The 24,406-nt window shown below is 44.8% G+C and overlaps 1 protein-coding gene across 1 annotated transcript in view; it reads right to left on the bottom strand.

The window, feature by feature from the left end:
* Nucleotides 1-2,947: 2,947 nt before the first annotated feature.
* LOC139661939 (aryl hydrocarbon receptor-like) overlaps nt 2,948-24,406 on the bottom strand; it is a gene marked incomplete at its 5' end in the record, with an annotated part of 36,273 nt that continues 14,814 nt past the window's right edge. The window contains 7 exons of the mRNA XM_071540523.1: nt 2,948-3,106; nt 15,285-15,689; nt 15,737-15,758; nt 15,799-16,875; nt 17,695-17,836; nt 22,372-22,481; nt 23,301-23,509. Of these exons, the coding sequence (XP_071396624.1) occupies nt 2,948-3,106; nt 15,285-15,689; nt 15,737-15,758; nt 15,799-16,875; nt 17,695-17,836; nt 22,372-22,481; nt 23,301-23,509 (2,124 nt within the window). The remainder of the gene's footprint in view (nt 3,107-15,284; nt 15,690-15,736; nt 15,759-15,798; nt 16,876-17,694; nt 17,837-22,371; nt 22,482-23,300; nt 23,510-24,406) is intronic.

The following is a 24,406-nucleotide window of genomic DNA, read 5'->3' as shown; positions in this document are numbered from 1 at the left end:
ACAGTGAAACAAATTTTACAAAAAAAATATCGGTTAGCCACTAAAACTGAATGCTGCACAAAATGTTCCTATGATAGACAGGAAACATTCGATTTTGAATCGGTAACCATTAATTATTGATGCTTGACCTTGTTTGAACTTGTTTACAGAGAACAGATGACTGTGGTTTGAAAGACAGGAGGGAAACTCACATGTCAGGGCATTTAACAATATCATTGTTATTCGGACTATGCTTCATTGCATGTAAACGGGAATATAAATGGAATAATTATTTACACAACTCATGTAAACAGCTTTATTGGATTATTGTCTTATATATAATAATTATTATTAATAGCCTAGAAATTTGATCTTACTATTCAAGCATTGGAGGAAACAATGGCCATTTGGTGTAAAAAAAAATGTATTCGATATTGTAGAAAATATTGCGATATTCATGAAATATCGTGATATTTTGCGCGATATCGAGTAGCGATATTTTCAAATAGTGGCCCAAGACTAGAATGAAGACAGAATAAAGACGGAATAAAGATGGAATAAAGACAGTGGAGGCGTTAGCTGGGAGCCAGACGGAGGCCGCAGCGTGGATAAACCCCGGCCGGCGGAGACAAGGCAGTAACGGAGATCTTCACATTGTCTGCGGTCAGGAAAAGAAAATGCTTTGAAGTTTGCTTTCAGTGCCATTGATCAACATATCAGATCCTTTCTGATAATGCCTGTAAATACATGTAAGTGCACAACATCATTGTAAACCTCAAATAGGCTAAAATGCAGCATTGGATAAACATCCTGATGCAGCTGCCGCAGGAAAACAACACACCTGAAATTTTTAAGGAATTGAGAAATGAGTGCTTATTTTCTCATTGATACCCATGCTTTTTGATACAACAGGGTTTTAAGAGATTTCAAGGGTTCAATGGTCATGAAACTCATTCAACACATAAATCACCATGTATGTAAACTTTCAATTGTGGTAAAAAAAACACCCAAATTGCAGGTATGTGGTTTTTCTGTGACAGCAGCAATAAAAAAAACCTTTCCACTGCTCTTCCTCACTGATTTCAACCGTTTTACCATATGGAATCTGTTTAAATCTCATCTCAACAATATGAAAGATAAGAATGAAATGCTGTTTTGTTGACATGTAAAGCACCAGGACGAACAATATCTATTAACCCTACAGTACCATCTACATCTAATGGACAAGTGACAAACAGACACTGACACTTAAATAATCTGTTGGTGCTTTCAGTCCGTATCTCACTTCTGTTTGTAGAACTGTCTTTTCAGAAAAATCACCTGTCAGCGTTACATATCGAGCCTGCTTAGCATAGCAAAGCATTCACATTCCCTAATTATGAAAAACAAAAAGCAAGAAGCGTTGGAAAATTACTAGCGGACATGTTGAGTAGCTTGTTTCCACTCTTGAAACATTTATCTTGGGTGGAAGTTAGACTTTGCTTACTGTATTATCACTGAGTGATTGTCATATACACACAGGCACCGCTCCAAATGTTTAAAATAATTTAGTGCATAATAATTTAAAATAAAATGTCACAACGTTAAGAAACTCAGTTTCAAACTCAAAGTCATAAGCATATCTTCTTAGGTGCTGCGTTGAAGATAAATCTGCAAACATGAAGAGTAGAACCCACACACTATGCTGCAAAACCACGTTTCAACCTTTCCAAAGACCTGAAGTCTAAAGACCTTTCGGGACCTGATGAAGACCCTAATAGATAGTGCACTGCTGATACTTTTTCTATTTACTTTCTGTCAAGTGCCTATAATGTGGCACTAAAAGGTCTACTGAGTTTCAGGTGATCCAACAGTGTAAAAAGTAGATATTCAATGCCTGGGTTAGGGTTAATCTTAGGGTTAGAGTTAGGGTTGGGTTTAGGGTCAGGCTAAAGTCAGGGTCAGGGTTACATAGTCTGTAGAAATGCAGCAAATAGGCAAGTGACAATTTGTTGAACATCTAATTTTGGTCATCCGATAGTTAGTTGAGCATCAACATTAGAGTATCCAAAAAAAAATATTACCACAAAATATTACCAAAAAACACTTGTAGTCCAATCGCTCAAATCTCCTCCAGTGGTTGTCAGAGACACATTTGGCCACATTACAAGGAGTAAATGTAAATCCACATCTAGGCAACCTTAGTGAAAATAGAATTTGCATGTGGATCCAACCGGGAAGCGAACACAAAACACACAGTAACAAACTACCAAATATTGATTGTGAGGATACTGGTGGATGGGAAACAAGCAAGACAAGGTGTTTACTGTCAGTTTTTAAGAATGTTACAAGAAGTCATGTGTGACAATCTGGTGAGGGAAAGAAGAACATGGGATTTCAGTGTATATGCATTTTAATGCCAGGCGGAAATATAATTCTGCCACATCAGATCTTGACGCAATCTGGATACTAGATGCATGTTAATGCCAGGTGTAGATGTGGCCTCTAATAAAGCAACCATAGTTGTTACCAGTGTCACAATGGCTAAATTACCTCTCTTTTCCTTGTTCAGGACTCTTATCGTGTATATACAAATCAAGAGGTGATTTTGTCCAGAGAACAAAAATCCAACCAAGCATACAAGTTCCAGTGAGCCAGTAAACTGGAAACGCCTGACTGACTAAATAGCACAATCTAATCAGATATTCTGTACAAAACTTTAAGTGAGCGCATCACTAGAAATATTAAACCACTCAGTGTGACACATGACAAACAGTTAAAATTTTTCTTTGTTTTTTGTACTCTATCCTGATATCCTGACATAGTGGTCCTTTCTGGAAATGAAGTTTCAATGTTTCCTCTCCTCTTTTGTTTCCACTCTGCTTTTTGTACCCATCTGATAATGTAGCTTAGTGATTGTTTCTGCAAAAGAAAGTTTAGATTTTTCCTCTCTGTTTTTCTTTTCTGTGCCCCTCGGATCCTGCTGACCTCAGAGGAAAAATCCAGTTTTCTGCGGGTCCTGCAGGGCGGCGAGGCCGTTGGGGTACGAGGCAGGGGTGTCTCCTGATGCCACTCCATTTCCATTGGGCATCAGACAGCTTCTGATGTAGGCTGCATTGGCAGTGCTGAGGATGCAGCCGTTTTCCAGCTAAAAAAAAAAAAAAGAACAGAGTAAGCAACAGCCTAATCTTCTGAAATTTCATGAAATGAGCCTGATGTCTTAAAATGCGAATACATGCCCCGTGCAGGAAAAGGGAAATACGTAGGCATATTCCCACCATGAAAGGTTTACATGAAGAATGCATGAATAGAAACAGGAAGTAATTCGACATTCAAATAGCACGGTTTAAAGTAAGGAAGTTGTGGTTGGACTGGTAGATGGGCGTAAACATTTGCTTTCAGCTCCGATGACCCGGGTTCAGTTCCCAGCTCATACCAAGAAGATTTCTACTGTGAGTGAAGTTTTAATTTTTAGTTAAAGTTTTTCTTATTTAACCATGACCAAACCTTAACCAAGTTGTTCTAGTTGCCTAACCATAACCTTAACCCAAATCTTAACCACAGTTGTTTTACTTGCCTAAACTCTAGCTGAAAATGCAGCATCCACTTTGTGCTGTTGCCACAGAATCCAATCCGTGTTTTTGTCACAGAATCCAGTTTGTGGTAGAGGAACATAATTTTCACATAATTCGTGTCCACAGGACATAAAGAGTTTGTGCTCATTTTACGACTTTTTCTGAGATCACGTTGAAGAGGAGAGATGCCTGGAAGTAGCAAGGGAAGGGGAGGGAGAGAGAAAAGGAGGGGTGGGTAGAGAGACAGCAACAGAGAGGAAGGTAGAGAAAGAGAGAGCGGGAGGAGTAACCTCTAACATCACTCTGATTATAATCCTCCAGTGAGTCTTACTAGATTAGATGAGTCATCATCCAAGTAAGCACACCTGCCCCCCCGCAGAGAAAGGCAGGTTCAATGCAACCCTTATACTGAAGTAACTTACAGTGATTCAAACAGCAGAATATGCTTCAATTAGATTCAAATTCAATGTAGAACAGGTTTCAAATAAGCTTCTCCTGTTCTCCTTTGGTTTCCTTTGGTATAAAGCATCACAAACTGCTTTACTGACCTCACCACACAGGATTTTGGGGTAATGAACACAATTCAAACAGTTACGCCTCGCTGTCATTTGGGACCGCCAATGTGCAGAGTTGGCTGGTGCAGCTTTAAGTAAGGAGCACTATTTGGAGGCTCCGTTGCTGTTACCAGCATACAGTTGTTACACTATAGAGCTATAAATAGGCGTTTGCATTTATCATCATCATGACATAGGCCTATTATCTTTTCTTTGTACAGTCAACCTTCAGTCAATCTTCCACAAGACAAAAATCCCTCCTGCCAGACTGCATCTTCATCCACGACGAGAATTTTTACAAAAGACAGCCAATAAAACGAAAGTGAATCAAATCAAATCAAAGTAGATTCCAGCTTCTGTCTGAGCTAAGAAACGTCTCTCAGTGCATCGAGCTGCACCCCTCCCCCCATCCCCCCCCCCCCCCCCCCCCTCTCACAGCATTAGGTAATGATGACAGTCAAATTGTAGGTCAGCACAGCTCATGCTTGACTGGCTAGCCTGCCAGTATTTTTCTTTCAGCAGCAGTCACTGACCCTGAAGAAAAACACAGTGGAGGCTGAATGGATGCCTACCGGGGTCGGCCATCGCTGGGGCCGCGCTGCCGTTAGTGGCCCGTTCCCGACCTTATTCCATTCATTATTGTGCGCTTTTTCGCTACTGGCTCTTCCCTCTTTTTCCTCCCTTATGCCCATTCTGACATCTTTCACTCTATCTCCTTTGTTGTCTCCATTTTGGTCTTTCGCCCCAAACACCAGCAATGCTTTTCATGCTTGTGAAAACATGACCGTATGACCATGTAAGATTGAAACATACAAGACAAGGAGGAAAAGTGGAGGATCTAGAAGAGGATGGGAGCTGTTACAGAGGGACCATCTGGTCCTTGATTGGGGTTGGACTAATAATCCATTGTGGCCATAATTGTGATTTAAAGCAACATAGTCTGATAAAATTTCAAGAAATGAGCACAAACACTGCAACATGGATTACATGTTGTGGACATGAATAATGTGAAGCCCTCATTGCTTTGTCATTACTGGAAAAGTCTTTGTTGGACTTCAGAGACTGCCCTCCATCATAAAATCTCATTAAACAACCCAAACAGACATATTGCGATCTGGGTTCACATGCTCAGCTGCAGTGAGACTGAGCTTAACAGTCCACTGAGATCTATAAGACCTATAATTACTTGTGATCGGAGGACACTGGCATAGCAAAGAGTCCATAACAAGTGCACTAATGCTTTCTCTTTGCTCGGTTGAAGGGGTGGGTGGGGTATGCATCAATGTAGTGAGTCAAACTATTTTGAAGTGCTGTGGTAGTACAGTGTTAGAAAATCAGCAGCTACTTCCTGGCCTGTGGATGTTCAACCACCAGCCTCCAGCCGGTTGATGCTTGTTTGACTTCTACCGTACTGCTTGGTGTACGAGCACACACTGGATTTCCCTTTTGCAGGACTCTGAACACTACAGACCGTAATTCACCTCAACACTGCACATGGCAAAAAGAATCGCATATGTAGTAGGAACACTTGTTTCAATACTAATGCAGTACTCCCTCTTAGTTCTCGACACCCCCCCCACAGCACTAGATTGACTCCTCCCTGGTCCAGCCCTCCAATTAGCTTGTCAGGGTATTTAAGGCAGCTGTGGCATCATGGCTGCCTTTCCTTTTCTCTGCCTGTTGGTTGCCATATTGGCCCCTCTTTGTGACTCTGAGGTAGGTGATGCAGTCATGAGGTTGTTTAAGGGTGTTTCTATGTACTCAATGACTGAGTTTTATTTTTGTTTGTAATAGTCTCCTGTCTACCTGGTCGTACTGGTGTCTGCTGGCTGAGATTTGTGAATTAAGGTAGGTTTTCCAACTGTTTGTGCACCAAGCACATGTGAAGTGGTACTGCAACTGATCAATCTTATCTGCTATAGTTCCTGTCTGCCCTTGGGTGCTGTGGATTCTTACCACCCTGAGTCTGCGTAGCCAGCGCACATTTCGTCAAGGTACTGGTCACCGTAGTTAGGGGTAAGTAGGGTACGATAAATACCCGAGGTAATGGTTATTATAGTGTTATAGACCTGTTACTAATGTGCCTCTTGTATTGTAGGTCTCTATCAGCTGCTGTTTTGCCTCTATAGTTTTGTATTTACTGTGTATGTGTGTTGACTTGGTTGTTTTATCTCGTTGCCAGTTGTATCTGGTACTTTTAGTGAGAGCCAACTGGTTTGTTATTAATGACCTTTTTATGTTGTTCGAGTAATTTAGTATATCTGTTATCTCCTTATAGGGGAGCAGAGTGCTGGCTGGTTGGAGAGGCTCGACACCCTGGTGCGGTTCCCTTCACAAGTTTGTACTGGTAAAAGAGCACTGGGACACTGTTTTTCACCTTTTTGCTGTGATTGCTGTTTTGCAGTGAATACACGTGTGGTAGGTAAGTGGTTGCACCCCTGGACACGCCCTCAGTTAGTCTGCCTCTCCATTGCTGGCCTCAGCCCACGCTCCCCTTCGTAAGTACTGGAAGTGTTTTAGTAAAAGAATTGCATTTGTTAGACATTAATTAAATTATTGTAATAAATATTTTGTTACTTCCTTTCACATAGGTTTGATTCTTTTTTTCATTTGTGTTTAACCCATCCTCTCCACAGACCCTTCCAGTCATTAATTATTCAATAAATTTGCATTTCTTTTGGAATCACGTCTCTGTCTTACTTTAGTTATCGAACTTGTGTAGCCTGTGTATGACCGAGGTATTAGTCCAGGTTCCTCAGTATACTTCCTGGGGTGAAACTCCCCAGGTGGCGTTGTCGGGTTAGTTATATTCTGTTTGCTTATATCGCCAACCCGCCACATTCTGGCGTTGTCGGCAGGATCTACTGTAAAAGCAGAGACGTGTGTTCTTTTTTTTTTTGTTGTTTTTGTCTACCAGTTGGTTCATTTTATTTTAAGTATATGAATATGTATGCATTTGTATATTTTAGTGGTTAGTGTGTATGACATAGGCAAAACAGCAGCTGGTCCTGCAAGCATCTAGAACTCCAAGCAACAGGCCTGTGTTAACCTCTCCTGTCTCCCTCTTCATCATGGAGGACGCGAACCAGTTAAGAGACTTGGTTGCCCAATTGCAAGCTGAAAACCGACTGCTGCGGGAACGGGAAGCAGCACCTGGTACTAGTGCGGCGTCAACAAGTGACTCTGCTCCTCAGCCCCTCTCCTCTAGTGCTCCAGTAATTGAGCGACTGGTTTATGTCCCGAGAGACAGAAAATGCCCAATGTTTAGAGGTAGGACTGGTCTAAGCATTGCAGAGTGGGTGGAGGAAGTTCAAGCTTGTATGCGTGCCCGCCACTTGTCTTGGGCTGATCAAGCACTTTTCATTTATGATCATTTGGAAGGTGAGGCAAGAGAGGAGATAAAATATCGATCTAGAGAGGAAAGGGAGGATCCAGACAAAATCCTTGACGTATTGCAGGAGTTGTATGGGTGTTCTAAATCCTATGTTTCTTTGCAGGAAGACTTCTTTTCGAGAAAGCAACAGGAGGGTGAAACACTGCAGGAATTTTCCCATGCTTTGATGTGTTTGATGGACAGGGTTGTAACTAATGCTCCTAATGGCCTGCCAAACTCCAGTGTATTACTGCGTGACCAATTTGTTGAACACGTGTATGACTGTGCTCTCCGCAGGGAATTAAAGCAGTTTGTCCGACGCCATCCCACCGCCACCTTGCTCGATGTCCGTAGCGAGGCTATTAGGTGGGAGCGGGAGGGGATGCCAGGGGGTAGCAGGGGAAGGAGCCACTCTGTCCCATCTGCTGGTTTCCAGTTTGCAGTGGTGGGAGGTCCTCAGTCAGGGTCAGGTAACCTAAACTCAAGGTCTGAGTTGGCAGAGTTAAAGGAAATGTTAAAACATCAACAGGAACAGCTAAACCAACTTAGTAGTAGTCTTATTGCACTCCAGAATGCCCCCAGGCCCCTTTTCAGTAATGGGAAACAGTCTGTCATTTGTAGAAGGTGCCAGAAACCTGGCCACTTTGCGAGGGAATGTGATGGTGAGAGAGTTCATGTACAAGCTCAGCTATCTTCCCGTGCTGCTCCTACGACTCGTAGTGATAGGTCGCCTTCCCAGAATCAGCAATCGGGAAACTTTCACCCCCTGAACTGCTGAGTCAAAGTTCAGGTGGGGGCCTAGTTGGCTCGGAGTCAGGTTCAGAGAACCCAGACTGTATATCAGAGTTGATGTCAGCTTGTCCACACATAACCCTATTAATGGGAGGAATTGAGGTTCCATGTTTGGTTGATACAGGGTCAATGGTGTCCACCATAACTGAGTTTCTTTGTCCAGAACTTTGAACCCTGGGGTGCAGAGAAGCTCCGGTCATGTCATTGGCTACGGCTTAAGGCCGCCAATGGACTGGACATACCCTATGTTGGTTACCTTGAGCTTGATGTTGAGCTTTGCGATAAGGTAATTACAAAGCGTGGTGTGTTGGTCGTAAAAGACCCCCCTGGTCATTCATCTTCTGCCCCAGGTATTCTAGGTATGAACATTATCAGAACATGTTACAGGGAGTTATTTGTACGCCATGGCCCTGCTCTTTTTGATTTGCCCTCTGTGTCACAGGCCCCCAGCCAATTCCAACAAGCACTACAACAGTGTCACCAGGCCCAGGTCAATGCCCCCCCTGACCGCTCAGGCAGAGTAAGAGTCAAGGGTAGAAGGGTTTTCAGAGTTCCTGGTGGTACCATGAAGCTTGTGGCAGCGACCTGTTTCCAGCATCACTCGGGTAATGATGCCTTGTTTGAACCCCTGGCTGCTGGATTACCTGCTGGTCTACTCGCATCTCCAGCTCTGGTCCAACTGACAGGAGGTACAGTCTACATCCCTATAGTCAATGTGGGGGTCAATGATGTTGTGCTCTATCCACGCACTGTAATAGGTACCTTGAGCCATGCCCATGTAGTGAGTCTACCCACAGGGGTCACAGAGGTTGAGGAGCATATTTCAGCCACAGTGTCTTCTCAGACAGTCACTAGCTCAGTGCAGGAGAAGATTAATGCAGTTGATTTGTCTGCCCTGTCCAAGCAAGATCAGGGCCGTGTTAGGTCCTTACTACAGAAACACAGTGGTGTATTTTCAGCTCATGAGGGAGACTTGGGCTGCACCAAGCTGATCTCGCATGATATCCCTCTGCTTGATGAGACACCGGTACGACAGAGGTATAGACGCATTCCTCCCTCAGAGTATGATGCAGTTAAAGCCCATATCCACCAGCTTCTCGAGGCGCAGGTGATCAGGGAAAGTAGTAGCCCCTTCGCATTGTCCTGGTCAAAAAGAAAGACGGTAGTCTCCGGCTGTGCGTGGACTATAGGCTGCTAAACGGCAAGACACGGAAGGATGCCTTCCCCCTGCCGCGAATTGAAGAGTCCCTTGACGCACTCTCTGGTGCCCACTGGTTTTCCACTATGGACCTGGCTAGTGGGTACAATCAAGTTCCAGTCACGGAGAAGGACAAAATGAAGACGGCTTTCTGCACCCCCTTCGGCCTGTTTGAATGGAACAGGATGCCTTTTGGGCTTTGCAATGCCCCAAGTACCTTCCAAAGATTAATGGAGAGGATATTTGGGGCCCAACATTGTCAGTCTTTGTTGTTGTACCTGGATGACGTTGTGGTTTTTTCTTCCACTGTAGCCCAACATATGGAGCGCCTGGATGCTGTGTTGGAGCGGCTGAAGCAGGAGAACCTCAAGGCCAAGCTGGAGAAGTGTTTCTTCTTCAAAGAGGAGGTTGGCTACTTGGGGCATGTCATCTCCAAAGAGGGTGTGGCTACTGATCCCATCAAAATTGACGCAGTATCCAAGTGGCAGCGTCCTAACCATGTGGCTGAGTTACGCTCATTCCTCGGCTTTGCCAGCTATTACCGGCGCTTTGTGGACGGCTTTGCTAGGCTGGCAGCCCCTCTGCACCGGCTGGCTGCTGAACTGAGTGGCACCAAGACCCGGAAGAAGTCGGAGCAGAATTTGACGGCGGCATGGACCACGGAGTGTGAGCGGAGCTTTGAAGGCCTGAAGAGCAAGCTTGTGGAAGCACCAGTGCTGGCCTATGCCAACTTCTCCTTGCCCTTCATCCTCGAAGTGGATGCCAGCCACAGTGGACTGGGAGCCGTTCTCTCTCAGGAGCAAGATGGTAAGATCAGGCCTGTAGCATATGCCAGTCGGAGCCTTAAGCCATCAGAACGTAATATGAACAACTACAGCTCCATGAAATTGGAGTTCTTGGCCCTTAAGTGGGCCATGACAGAAAAGTTCAGAGAATACCTGTTAGGGCAGAAATGTGTGGTATACACTGACAATAACCCTCTCAGTCACCTCTCCACAGCAAAGTTGGGTGCTGTGGAACAGCGCTGGGCTTCAGAACTTGCTAACTTTGATTATGTCATCAAGTATAGGCCCGGCAAGAGTAATGGCAATGCAGATGCCCTTTCTCGGCAGTACTTACCCAGCTCGTGTGCAGCTGATCATCTGGTTCCTGGCACGCCAGTTCCTGAGTCCGTGCAGCAAGTCATCGTCAGCCCAGCACTCGAGGTAACGCAAAATGCCATCTCTGCTTTCCCTTGTCACACTTCCCCTGATCTCTGTGTCCTACAGGAAGCAGATTCCACCATACACGACTTCTTGGTGTTCTGGACCACAAAGAAGGGTCCAGATGCAGCCGAACGGCGTCAGATGTCCAAGGAAGCTCTTGGGCTGGTCAAGCAGTGGGATCGCATAGTGGAGCAAGATGGTGTGCTCTATCGTAAAGTCTTTTCCCCAGACGGCGATGAGGTCCTCCAGCTGGTCCTGCCCTTGTCATTAAAGAACCAGGTCTTACACCAGCTGCACCATGAGCATGGCCATCAGGGTGTGGAACGGACAGTAAATTTGGTGTGGCAGAGATGTTACTGGCCTGGTATGCGCCAAGATGTTAAGCGCTGGTGTCAAGAGTGTGAAAGGTGTCAGGTAGCCAAGGACACCCAGCCATCAACCCATACTTATATGGGCCACCTTCTTGCTGCACGCCCAAACCAAATTCTGGCTGTTGACTTTACCTTGTTGGAGCCATCTAAGAATGGGATGGAGAGTGTGCTTGTGATGACGGATGTATTCTCAAAGTACACCCAGGCAGTTCCCACCCATGATCAACAGGCTTCAACTGTGGCTAAAGTACTGGTAAACGAGTGGTTCTGCAAGTTTGGCGTGCCCAGTCGTATCCACTCTGATCAGGGCAGAAATTTTGAGAGTGCTCTGATTCAACAGCTATGCAGTTTGTACGGCGTTGAGAAGTCTCATACTACCCCCTACCATCCTGCTGGGAATGGCCAATGCGAACGGTTTAATCGTACCCTGCACAATCTTCTGCGTACATTACCCACAACTAAGAAAAGGGATTGGTCATCCTACCTGCCACAAGTTGTCTTTTCATACAACACAACAGCACATCAATCTACGGGTGAGTCCCCTTTCTTTCTGATGTTTGGTCAAGATCCTCTCTTACCTGTTGACTTCCTCCTAGGAAGAATCCCGGTCCCAGAAGCAGGCAGTACTCATGACTGGATTGTGGAGCACCAGACCAGACTCCGGGTTGCGTTTGAAGGAGCCACAAGGCATCTGCAAGCTGCTGCGAACCGCCGTAAAGCACATCATGACCAGAAGGTGAAGGATGCTCCCCTGCAGGAAGGACAGCTGGTGTATCTCAGGGATGTAGGAGTGAGGGGCCGCCACAAAATTCAAGATGTTTGGAGCTCGGTGGTGTATAGGGTTCTGAAAGCCCCCAAAGAGGGAGGATCTGTATACACCATTGCTCCAGTGGATGATCCCCGTAAGGTGAGGCATGTTCACCGCTCTCTATTGAAAGGCCATCCTGGAGGTGTGGTCCATGAAGAAGTCACTGGGGCTCATCCCCAGGAAGATGCAGAACCCCTTGTCAGGGAGGGAGATTCATTGGATGACGACTTGTGTGTGGTATTGCCTGAAATCACTCAGACTCATGTGCCGGTGACTGCTGTATGCCCACAGACTGACTCCTCTTCAACCCCAGCACAACCCCAAATGGCTCCTACCATATCCACTACAGCCTCAGGGAGCCAGTCCTTGGTTAGACCTCCAGTTCTTCTGAGTGAGAGCCAACCTTGTGCCAATGAAGGGGCAGTAAGGAGAACCAATCGTTCCACCGCTGGGAAGCACACGAATGTTCACCACCTGCAGCAGGGAGCAGGGCGATAGGGGCTACAAACTCCCAGGTACCTGCAGCTGCGGGAATGGCTGCCATCTTTAGGCCTTGGCAATAAGCAAACAATCGTCGGGTCGACGATTCAAAAAGCGGGGGTGGATTGTAGTAGGAACACTTGTTTCAATACTAATGCAGTACTCCCTCTTAGTTCTCGACACCCCCCCCACAGCACTAGATTGACTCCTCCCTGGTCCAGCCCTCCAATTAGCTTGTCAGGGTATTTAAGGCAGCTGTGGCATCATGGCTGCCTTTCCTTTTCTCTGCCTGTTGGTTGCCATATTGGCCCCTCTTTGTGACTCTGAGGTAGGTGATGCAGTCATGAGGTTGTTTAAGGGTGTTTCTATGTACTCAATGACTGAGTTTTATTTTTGTTTGTAATAGTCTCCTGTCTACCTGGTCGTACTGGTGTCTGCTGGCTGAGATTTGTGAATTAAGGTAGGTTTTCCAACTGTTTGTGCACCAAGCACATGTGAAGTGGTACTGCAACTGATCAATCTTATCTGCTATAGTTCCTGTCTGCCCTTGGGTGCTGTGGATTCTTACCACCCTGAGTCTGCGTAGCCAGCGCACATTTCGTCAAGGTACTGGTCACCGTAGTTAGGGGTAAGTAGGGTACGATAAATACCCGAGGTAATGGTTATTATAGTGTTATAGACCTGTTACTAATGTGCCTCTTGTATTGTAGGTCTCTATCAGCTGCTGTTTTGCCTCTATAGTTTTGTATTTACTGTGTATGTGTGTTGACTTGGTTGTTTTATCTCGTTGCCAGTTGTATCTGGTACTTTTAGTGAGAGCCAACTGGTTTGTTATTAATGACCTTTTTATGTTGTTCGAGTAATTTAGTATATCTGTTATCTCCTTATAGGGGAGCAGAGTGCTGGCTGGTTGGAGAGGCTCGACACCCTGGTGCGGTTCCCTTCACAAGTTTGTACTGGTAAAAGAGCACTGGGACACTGTTTTTCACCTTTTTGCTGTGATTGCTGTTTTGCAGTGAATACACGTGTGGTAGGTAAGTGGTTGCACCCCTGGACACGCCCTCAGTTAGTCTGCCTCTCCATTGCTGGCCTCAGCCCACGCTCCCCTTCGTAAGTACTGGAAGTGTTTTAGTAAAAGAATTGCATTTGTTAGACATTAATTAAATTATTGTAATAAATATTTTGTTACTTCCTTTCACATAGGTTTGATTCTTTTTTTCATTTGTGTTTAACCCATCCTCTCCACAGACCCTTCCAGTCATTAATTATTCAATAAATTTGCATTTCTTTTGGAATCACGTCTCTGTCTTACTTTAGTTATCGAACTTGTGTAGCCTGTGTATGACCGAGGTATTAGTCCAGGTTCCTCAGTATACTTCCTGGGGTGAAACTCCCCAGGTGGCGTTGTCGGGTTAGTTATATTCTGTTTGCTTATATCGCCACCCCGCCACACATACAAAGAAACAAACAAACGAACAAAGCAACGAACACACAAAGCCTGGCTCTTACAAAGGTGCTCACAAGCAGCTAATAAATCCCTGTGATTTTTACAGATTGGTGGTGATCTGCTACTTTGACTTAATTCTTGTACTTTTGGGGTTTTTAACTCTTACGGATGTATGCGCTTTTTTGTCATGGGTCATGTGTTTTTCTCATGTATTTTATCATATGTCTTTTATGTTATATTATGCTTGAGGTCCTTGTTGATCTGTTATGAGCACACTGAGACAAATTCCTACAACTAAGTTGGTATGGCAATAAAGTATTGAATCTTGAGAACGTACTGCAATAGATTCTAATAGACTGGATTCTCAGGCTGTGTTGATCTGACCCATCTCTCCCCCTGTCTTATTTACATGGCATGTCTGGTCACATCATGGCAGTTTACACTGAACTCTATACTAGCCTGGGGCCTCTGTGTGCTGACTTGGAAAAAATCTATTTTCATGACAGTGAAAGAGAGCATCGTTGGGTTGAGCTGTAGTTCCTGAAGCCCTTGGTTTGTTGATGTTCACTGATATTTGAGGACAACGTAGACTTCACACTAAACAGTTTTAAGGAGAGTTGGCAGCTTTAGTGCTTTTGAGACAGTGAGAAGGAAGAGAAAAAGGAAGAATAGGACTGACATAGGACAGAAGGTCTTAGCGGGATTCATTGTCAGTACAAGTCTTAAGGGAGGAGAGAGCATTCATTCATACATATATACAGTACATACATTTGATTGGACTAGTATTATGTGAAGACCTCAGGTAATTAATCAATTACCCCCCAATCTCTGTGTTTCCTGAAACGCATTTGCACAGGATAATTAATTTCACTGAAGTCACCGGCACCCTGGATACAAAATGCAGAGTGAGAATGAGTTTGATTTGGACAGGATTAGTATTATCAGGGAATGTCTGTCACGTTTGTCATCAAAATTTGGAGACAATTTTTACTAGATTCGCATGGGATTAAAATCACCAACCATCTCCACAATTATTACAAATCACTTCACATCCCTAGAAAATAATACTCCAATAGGGCAAGGGTTATTGTCCTAGTCAGTGTTTGCTCTAACCAATAGATGTCAAAAGTCCTCTCCGGATGACATTATTATTACCAGGAGAGGTCAGTTATTAGATTTTGACCATGCACATTGGTAATTTCAGTCATTCATCCGGACAGTAAAATAATTTACTGGAAGACGGTAATCCAGGGACACGCCCATGTAAATCTGTAAATCTGTAATCCAGATGCCGGGCGCCCAAGTCATTGATTGCGTTAAACACCATACATCGATCTAAAATTATCCTAGGACAAGTTCTCTCAAAACACAGAAGGTAATTTCAGCCAAAATTTGTACAGCAAAGAGATGAGATAAAAAGACCTTCCACTGGTAGTAATGCTTTCCAGAGAGGGCAAAAGCGTATAATCATTAAAAATATTCATCATATGACATCTACTCCCTACAGTACATGGGTCTCTTACCTTGCTGTGAGGGGCATCTTGGGTAACGGTGGTGTTGAACATGCCGCAGGCCTCTAGAGACGGCAGGCTGTGCTGCGGCTGGGACAGAGCCAGCAGCTGCTCCAGCTCTAACGCCGGGCTCTGGGTTTGGCACTGGGGCAAACAAGATGGCGGAACCTGAGTCTGCTGCAACATCTGCTGTTGTTGCTGGTGTTTCTGGTGACCTGGCAGCTGGTAGGGTTGGGTGGCGGACACCACGCCCTGGTAGTGACAAACGTCCAGTATGGCCGTCCCATTCATTACCGTGCCGGCTGCATTCGGTGCGTCGGCTATATTGTAGTCCATGCGGCCAACGTGTGCGGTTTGCGTGAAGGCTGTTTGTCCGTTTGGGATGTAAGCCCCATTCGTCGTCAGTTCGAGCTGATCCTCGTAGTCCGGCCACAGGATTTTGGCATGGGCCCCGTTGAGGTCGCCCTCGCTGCCTGCCTGCTTGAGCTGCCGATGGGACTGGAGGCGGAGCAAGAGCTGGTCCTGCTGAAGCTGCCATGGCTGGTTTGACTCCCGAAGCTGGTTAAGGTGTTTATGTTCCCCATTTAACTGAGCAACCTTGAGTACAGTTTGTGGGTGGGTGTGGTTATTGGGGTGACAGTGGTTCTCCATCGCGGCCACCCAGTGACCGCTGTGAATCCCACTCAGGTTGTTGGTGCCTGTTGTTCCTGGCTGGGAGATAGATGGGATCTGCTGCGCGTTTGCCAGCTGGGCTGAACTCATGTGTTGCTGCATCTGTTGCGACAGCTGGACTATGGGCGGCTGCTTGGACTGCCTGCTGTTGGGAGGGGGTTGAGGAAGAGCAGGGTGGGGAGCAGGTGGAGGGCAGGGCTGCGGTTGGTGGGCGTCGCTTTGGGCTGAGGCTGGGGTTGGCTCATGGGTCGGCGGTCCGAACCCAGCCCCGTCCCCCGGTTCCTCCCCTTCGATCCCGCTCTCCAATGAGTCGTGAATGTAGGAGAGGATTTCATTGTTAGTGAGAAGGTCGCTGAGTGTGGGGATGTGGTTGGGATCCAGCTCCACCTGGATCATCCTCTCGTCCAGCAGCAGCAGCTCCAGGTCCTCGGCGTTCAGGCCCAAGTTCTCCAGGGCGCTGAAGAGCTCGCTGTTGGAGCACGTCTCGTCTCCGTCCAGGGACAGAGAGTCCAGTGTGGCCAGCAGCGGGTCATAATTGGACGTTTCACTGTCGCGTCTCGCTGTCAACCCGTTGGAGACCACATTCCACCCTTCACCACCTAGCAAACCTCCAAAACCGTCCCTCTCTCCTTGCGGCTCGCTGAAGAGGCTGCTGTGGTAGGACATCTTGGGCTCCGCGGCCGGCTGGCACACGTACACAGACTCATCCTGACTCATCAGCGCCCCCAGCAGGGAGTTGGGGTCCAGGTTGTCCGCGGAGCCCCTCTCCAGCCGGCCCTTCTTGGCCTTGCTGCCCTTGGTCTTGCCCTGGAAGGAATCAGGGAAGCCGTGCAGCGGGTAGCTGGTGTGGTACAGAAGCGCCTCACCGGTGGCGAAAGTGAAGGGGAGGTGCATGGAGCGCTTCCTCAGGTGTTCCCCTCCTTCCTCCTCCCTGTGGAGATGGAGATGTCAGAGTTTACGTATTTACACATATAAAATGATTAAAAAACAAAGACAGGGCTCAGAAAAACCTCAAAGAAAACAATCAAGATGAAGCAAAATAACAAAATTATTAGACAGCATTATCAGAATCAGACCGATATCCTTCTACCTGGTTACAGTAAGGCTTTGAAAAGACGTAGACTTTAGGGATAGGAGTATTTTTGTGGTGTTAAAGATGCCTTAATTTTTCAGCCATCTAATTTTTCCACTTATTTCTAAAAAAAAAAAAAAAAAAAAAAATATCATAAACCTGCTGAAGCAAGAACAATGCAGTTGACTCTGGTGTAATACTGTAGCAACTAACTAACATTTTATGGACAATTTTAATTATTTGCGTTTGCAACATACATTAGAGATGGCACCTTTAATTGAGTTAAAAAAAAAATCCAGTCCAGTTGAGGGTGCACTTCTGTAGGTGGCCTCTAGGTGACAATAATGCACAAAAATCAATATTTTTTCCAGTACAGCAAATACAGTGCAGTAAACTCTGGAATAATACTGTATCTGCTGAAATTTGTTTTCATAACCAAAATTCTGTGTATATCAGCCAGCCAATTTCATTGTACTCCCAACACACAGTATATGGATGGCACCTTTAATTTGGTCAAAAAGAGGACACTTAAAGCAGAGGTGAGATATCTTCACTCACATTGTGTGCATGTAAAAACAGTTACAATTAACATTAAAGGGATGGACAATGTACAAAATGAGCAAAAACTCAAATCACACTGAAACTGTCTTTTAAGCTCCAGCAGCAGGTTGCACTTACACCAGCGGCCTCTGGGTGGCGATGATGTAGTCCGGCTTGCCGTTCTTGTAGACGAGCCTGGCGTTGGCCTGCACCCACTTCCACCGGTTGTCCTTGGTGAGCAGCCTGAAGACGGTGAGGCCGCTCTCGCCCGTCTTGATCACTGGAATCACATCAGACGAGACATTCAAGGCTCCGTGTCACTACCGTTTACGCTCAGGACGCCCCGCGGTCTGCACGCGCTCACACCGCATCTGCTCAGCCGGGCGTGCCGCCGCCGCCGAGGCCGCATGCTGACGCTCACTTTGGCTGCATGCACATGCTGCGTGTTACAACTCCTGTTTGCACACATGCGCGCGGTCCAACACACACATACAGCATCACAGCCTCCTCCCCTCCCCCCAACTGCAATCCCTCATCTCCAGAGCTCAGTGTGGTGTCTGCCGGTGTGTGTGATCGCAGCATAGGTCAAGTTTCTGTGCTGTCTAGTTTCTAGAAAAGGTTAATGTTGGAGGACTCAGGTGCAACGCTGTTTCTTCAGACAAAAGACAATGTAGATAGGGTTAGACTGATATATCAGGTGGTACATATTGGCCTTTTGTTAAAAATCAAAGATCAACCAGTCAATATTGTCTATATGATAAGATGGTTTTTTAATTTATTATTATTCTTTTTTATTTCAGATGACCTTTGGAATCATTCCAGTGCAATGTGGGAGGATTTGACTCAACTGTCTGTAAAACCTGCAGTGAAACGCTTCAGCTGCCTTAAAGAGCTGATAACACGAAAGGAATTTTAGTGTCCCATGACTTTCAATGTGATCAATTCTACAATAAATATTAAATCTCTCAAACTGCATCATATCCATTAGATCATACTGGACCAGATCCAGTTTCAATAAAGCTTTTAATTAAAAATCTGATTTCAGCCGCAGGCAACATCATTCACCTCCAATATCATGGATCGTATTAGTATAATAGCATTATCCTGGGTTTCAGTGAAGAGTTTTAGTGTCCCATGAAGGTCTGAATGCTGTTTCAGAGGCTTTTCCACCGTGACTACAATCAAATTCTGGGAGAAACACTAACATGGAACGGTTGTTACGGTTGAACGAAATATTTGAGCGACCTTTTGACTCTATGGCTCACCAAGTTGCCAGTAGCTGGAAATGTTGCCTATGTTGCCCCCAAAATTGCCTTTTTATCTGTACTATCGGGGTCATCCCTATATTCCCTCAACCCTATGTTCCCTCAGCCCTGTGTTCCCTCATGAATTTTTTTCCCCATCCAAATTAGGCCCTATGTTCCCTCAGCATCAGAGGGTTAGGGTTAGGGTTAGGGGGCGAAAGGGGCGAAAACATTACCTCATTGGCGGAGGTACTGATCTGAGGGAACATATGCCGCTTTTCCACCGCATGGTACCGGCTCAACTCGCCTCGACTCTACTAGACTCTACACGCTTTTGGTAGTATCACTTGGTTTTCCACTGCAGATAGTACCCCCTCAATGTGCCCCCCCCCCCACAACTGGTCATCATAGCGACGCCGCGACGCCGCATGAAATTGCTGTGACGTCATCATCTTCAACGCGACACACACAGCAACAATGGATGCTGTTCTTGATTCTCGGTATGTGGCTGTTAGTCACTGTAAGGAGACAGGTTTTATTTCAGAAGAGGCTGAAGGCAGCGAGACAGAAGACTGCTCTCTGGTTGCTCAAAGGCGACGCAAGAGGGTAAGCTAACAGCTAACCTGGTAGCTAACTTTAGCATATATGTCCCGTGTCGCGCAATGATGACGATTCACTCTGACCAATCAGTAGTCTGCAATGTTTTCACGTCACCTTTTGGTATCGCCTCAGCTCGCTTGGAACCTCGACAGAGGTGCTACCAAAAAAAGTACCTGGTACCTGGTACTTGCCCAATGGAAAACCAAAAAAGGCGAGTAGAGTCGAGTCGAGTCGAGCCGGTACCATGCGGTGGAAAAGCGGCAATAGACACGCTCCCGTACTATCTACCCCTGAGAGCAGCTCCACATTTCACCTGCTGCTGCTGTACGACTGAGATTCACAGTCAGTCAGTGAATCTGTTCAACAGGAAAAACAGACCTGACCTTTAGAAGTAACTGCAATATTTATTCCTGTGGACAAACTCTTATCTCCGTCCTGAAGGAGAAATAACAGTTTAGCTCTGAGATTCGTTGACCTATAAAGTTGCAGTACAACGCGGGCCGTTCATCCTTCCTGAGGCTGTAAACTGTGTCACTTTCACCAAACAACGACTCGACTAGCGGTTCAATTTCCCGTACGTAATTTTCCCGTAATCTTGCGTACGGATCCGCGGCCTCGCAAATGCACAGAGCTCTGGACAGTCTCTTCCATAACCTGAGGGATTATGGGAGGAAATGTCAGACAGAGTTATTCAAGTTTGTAGCGTTCAGATTTTTTTCTTCCCATTCATTTGAATGGAAACTGACGTTGAACACGTTGGTGAACAGATTCAACATCAGATCCTGCTGCTGTGATTTCCAGCTGACTGTTGGTCCGACGTTTCAGAACAGAATCTCACCAAACAGCATTTTTATTGATAGAAGAGAACACAGCGAAGGGATACCATTTAGGAGAGATACTTCCTGTTTTGGAGACCGGATCTACTTTTATTTTTAAATACTAATTTTAGTTTAAACCAAGAATAGAAATGCAAAATGAAGACTGACCCAGGATGCTTTGTTGTCTTAAAAGCAGGATCTGATACTAATGTCTCACTACTACTTTGTTTCCATGCCCTTTCCTGCTCTGTAAAGCACTTTGTAAACTCTGTTTCTGATAAGCTGCTATATACACTACCAGTCACAAGTTTGGACACACCACATTTTTCTTTATTTTTACTATTTTCCACATTTTAGAATAACAGTCAAGACGTCAAAACTATGAAATAACACAAATGGAATTATGCAGTGACCAAAAAAGTGTTAAACAAATCAAAACTATCTTATATTTTAGATTATTTGCCTTGATGGAAAGGCAAAGGCTTTGGAAAGAAAGTCATACATAGGATCAACTTCACTATTTATATTTGCCTAAGAAACTCATTTCAAGCAGAAGCCTTTAGGTCAGAATGGCTTTAAGAGAATGAAACAGAACATTCAGTCAGGTGGGTCCAGACTGTGGACTGGGAGTGTAAATAAAGTGTATTATTATTATTATTATTATTATTATTATCATTATTATTATTACTGTGTCCCTGGTCATAATGTGTTATAGCAAAGTCTATGGTAAACAATGTCATATTTTATTGATTATATGGATTCTGTATGAGAGAGAGAGAGAGAGTGTGTGTGTGTGTGTGTGTGTCACATGGAAAAATGCATTCCCATTTATGTATGCATGAGAGCATCCTGTACATGTATGTATCTGTGTGTGTTTGTGTGTTTCTGCCTGTGCTTGTATGCTATAGACGTGTGTATTCCCACTTCTGTATGCATGACTACACGCATATGTGTGTGTGTGTGTGTGTGTGTGTGTGTGGTGAGATCTGGTAGCTGTGGATGATAGAGTGCGGTGATGCGATGCGGGTGTTGCGGGCGCCATGGTTACGACTAACGGGGTCATCCGGTACACGAGCTAAGTAGGACAGTCGTCTCTCGCTCACAGATTCCCCCCATCAACAAACCTCACACACACACACACAGCTAACGGCTCCGTTTGTTTGTTTGTGTGCTTGTTTGTTTATTTGTTTGTTTGTGGCATCTGTTACTGACATGTTGAGCCAAACATGACACAGCAATTAAAACACTTTAACTCTGAATACACTGCAGATAAATGGGTTTAAAGCTGCAATATGACACTTTCTTGACATTAAAATAAAAAAAATAAAAACCTGTAATTGGCTTTTTACTGATGTCAGAAACACGGTGAACATCAGCGTCAGATCGGCTGTGGAGGCTTTACCCGGTTACCTGATGACATCATTAAGATGACTGACAGGTGGTGGGGAGGGGAGGAGGGCGGGGCTAATAATACACTTACTGTCTCAAGGAGGAAAGTTGCAGATTGCAGCTTTAAAGGAAGATTCCACTGTTTTCAGTGTCACCCAAACTGTACCAAAGTGTTTATGCTTGAGTTGGTTCCTCAGTCTGTCAGCTGTTGGTGTGTAGAAGAGTTTAAAGGGAGATTCCACATTTTTTCAGTTTGAACGCACAGATTTAAATGTCTAGTATGTGTGTTGGTACGGAAGCCCATTGAGGACATATATTCAGACATTTTATTTACCCTGTTTTCCCGTGATAATGAGTTAATTTCTGTCTTGTCTTGAGATATTGAGTTATTTATGTCATTATACTGTATTGAGATAACAGAGTTTGTTTTCCTGAGATAATGAGAAAATTATCTCGAGATCTCTGGAAGATTTTGTCGGAAACACAAAAATTGTTTACGTATGTTGGAAACAATTTTTGGAAACAAATGGGTTTCCGTACGTTGGAGTGCGTGTGTCACCAACCGCAAAAAAAAGAAAAAAGAAAAATGCGTTTCCATTTAAGTTAAAAAAGCAGACATATTCCGCACTCTGTCAATACTTAGCTTGACAAAAATCAATCCAAAATTATACATTTCTTAACACAAATGCATAGTGACAAACTTAAAAGTGCGAGTGTATCAACACAACAAATCTCTGTGTAAATCTCTGACAGTTGTGACTCACTGCGGACGTGGTTTTCGGCGCAGTACAGCATGTCGGCGGCGTGGATGAACTGGTAACCCGAACCCCGGACTCTCAGCTCCGCCTCAGTGTAGCCCAGCACGATTTTCCCCCTGAACACACACAGATAAAACACACACACCTCAGCATAGATGGAGATTCAGATGTACAGTAAATGGGAGAATTAGCTAAATGCCTAAAATGTAAAACAATCCGCAGTATGAACCAGACTGGGCTCAAGCAGTATTTGCAAATTATTATCAGTGTTTGTTTTAATCTACTTGGAGTACCAGATGGGTGGAGTTTACCATATCAGGACAAGTCAGACAGTATCTGGTAAGTTGTTGGTACTAAACTGAGTTTCAAATACATTTCTGTGATTGTCTGAACTTTCTGTAGCTCAGTGCCTCGTCCTGCGTGTCAAACCCCGCCCACCTGGCACTCCAAGAAGACCAAAACTAACGCTGAGAATGATTTGAAGAGTTTCATTCCAAAATTAGAAATCCACCATTCGATTATACAACCAAATCATTATTTAAAGACTTTTGGTTACATGAAATTGCAGCTTTAGATGATATAAACTGTGGTAATTAATACATTTTCAGCAGTGTCAATTGCAGAGTTTAATTCCAGAATTAGATCTCCAGGTTTTGTAAAAAGCAACGCTAACTCTTACAAAATGATTGAGAACACAAAATATAATAACATTTAAAGTATTATTTTTTAAGAGTGTAGTTAAATTCAGTCCTCCAACTTTTTTTTACAGTCTGGATCCTCTATGTTTTAGAGATATTGAACAGTCCAATTTGGGTAATGATGTTTTATTTATAAAATCGATACGCAGAATTTTGGAATAAAACCCTTCATTCACAAATTCAGTCCCTCCCAGGTCCGGTGCGACTCGGGGGAACGGAGGTTTCGTCTTTTCGTACTTTGCGTCGCAGGCCATGGGGGTGAAGTCCAGCTTGTGTTTGGTCCTGAAGATCATGTTCCTGGTCCTGATCTCCAGGATGGCCGGCGGCTGGAGGGGCGAGGCGATGGCGAACAGGGCGAGCCGCGGCGGGGCGGCGCTGACCTCGCCGCCGCTCTGCCGCCGGCTCTGACCGTGGAGGAACTTCAGCCGACCCTGGAGGTTCATCGCCTGGAGGAACATGGTCAGTTACAGCCGGTCTGAGACGTTTTAACATCAGCCTTGAACCTCAGTAGCAGAGGTGTGACCAAGTCAGCTTCGCTCGAGTCCCGAGTCAGTCTCAAGCCTCGAGGCACAAGTCTCAAGTCAAGTCCCAAGTCTAAATGTAGATTACCAAGTCAAGTCCATGTCATTAATGTCAAGTGTCAAGTCTAAATGTAGAACAGCAAGTCAAGTCAGAACAAATCAAGAGTCCAGTATCAGTTTAATATCTTAAAGAAAACTAAATATCTAGGGCTTTTCAATGCAATATGGTTTTAATAGGATAAAAACTTGGTAAGAGCATCATGAGTTTGATTTCTATAATCAGTTTCAACTTCAATAAATTCAATCATTCCATACAAATTCAGAAAACAGAATTTAAATTCAGTCGTCCACTGGAACAAATCTCATCACTTTCAATCTAAGTCATTTACACAAACACAAGATCTCAAGTCGAGACTTAAGAAACCTTTTCAAGTCATCAGAGTACAAGTCAGAGTCAAGTCCCAAGTCACCAGAACCCAAGTCAAAGTCAAGTCTCAAGTCTTCTCTTCATGCATCAAGTCAAGTCTCAAGCTATTCAAACTGTGACTCGAGTCTCCAACACTGGACTATCCAAATAAAGTTTGACCAAAGATCTCACATGAATGCATGAAATGAACTCGACTTGTTAACACCAAACGACGTGTTGGTGACACCTAAAGAGTTAAAACTCTGACAGGACTAGAACAGGCAGCAGCTCAGTGGCAGTCAGGGCGTTGTGGTCGGCTGCTGGATGGAAGATGAGTTTGACTTCAGTGTCGGAGACTAGAGTTCAATTCCCAGCTTGTAGGAAGGAAATTTCTTCTGAGAGTCAAATTTAAATTT

Source organism: Centroberyx affinis, unplaced genomic scaffold, assembly GCF_046629955.1.
Source record: "Centroberyx affinis isolate AG114_WGS23_722 - 3 ecotype Tasmania unplaced genomic scaffold, CSIRO-AGI_Caff_v1 ptg003662l_1, whole genome shotgun sequence".
NCBI lineage: Eukaryota > Metazoa > Chordata > Actinopteri > Beryciformes > Berycidae > Centroberyx > Centroberyx affinis.
The sequence above is the reverse complement of the archived record's forward strand: the minus strand, read 5'-3'. Positions and strand labels throughout refer to the sequence as shown.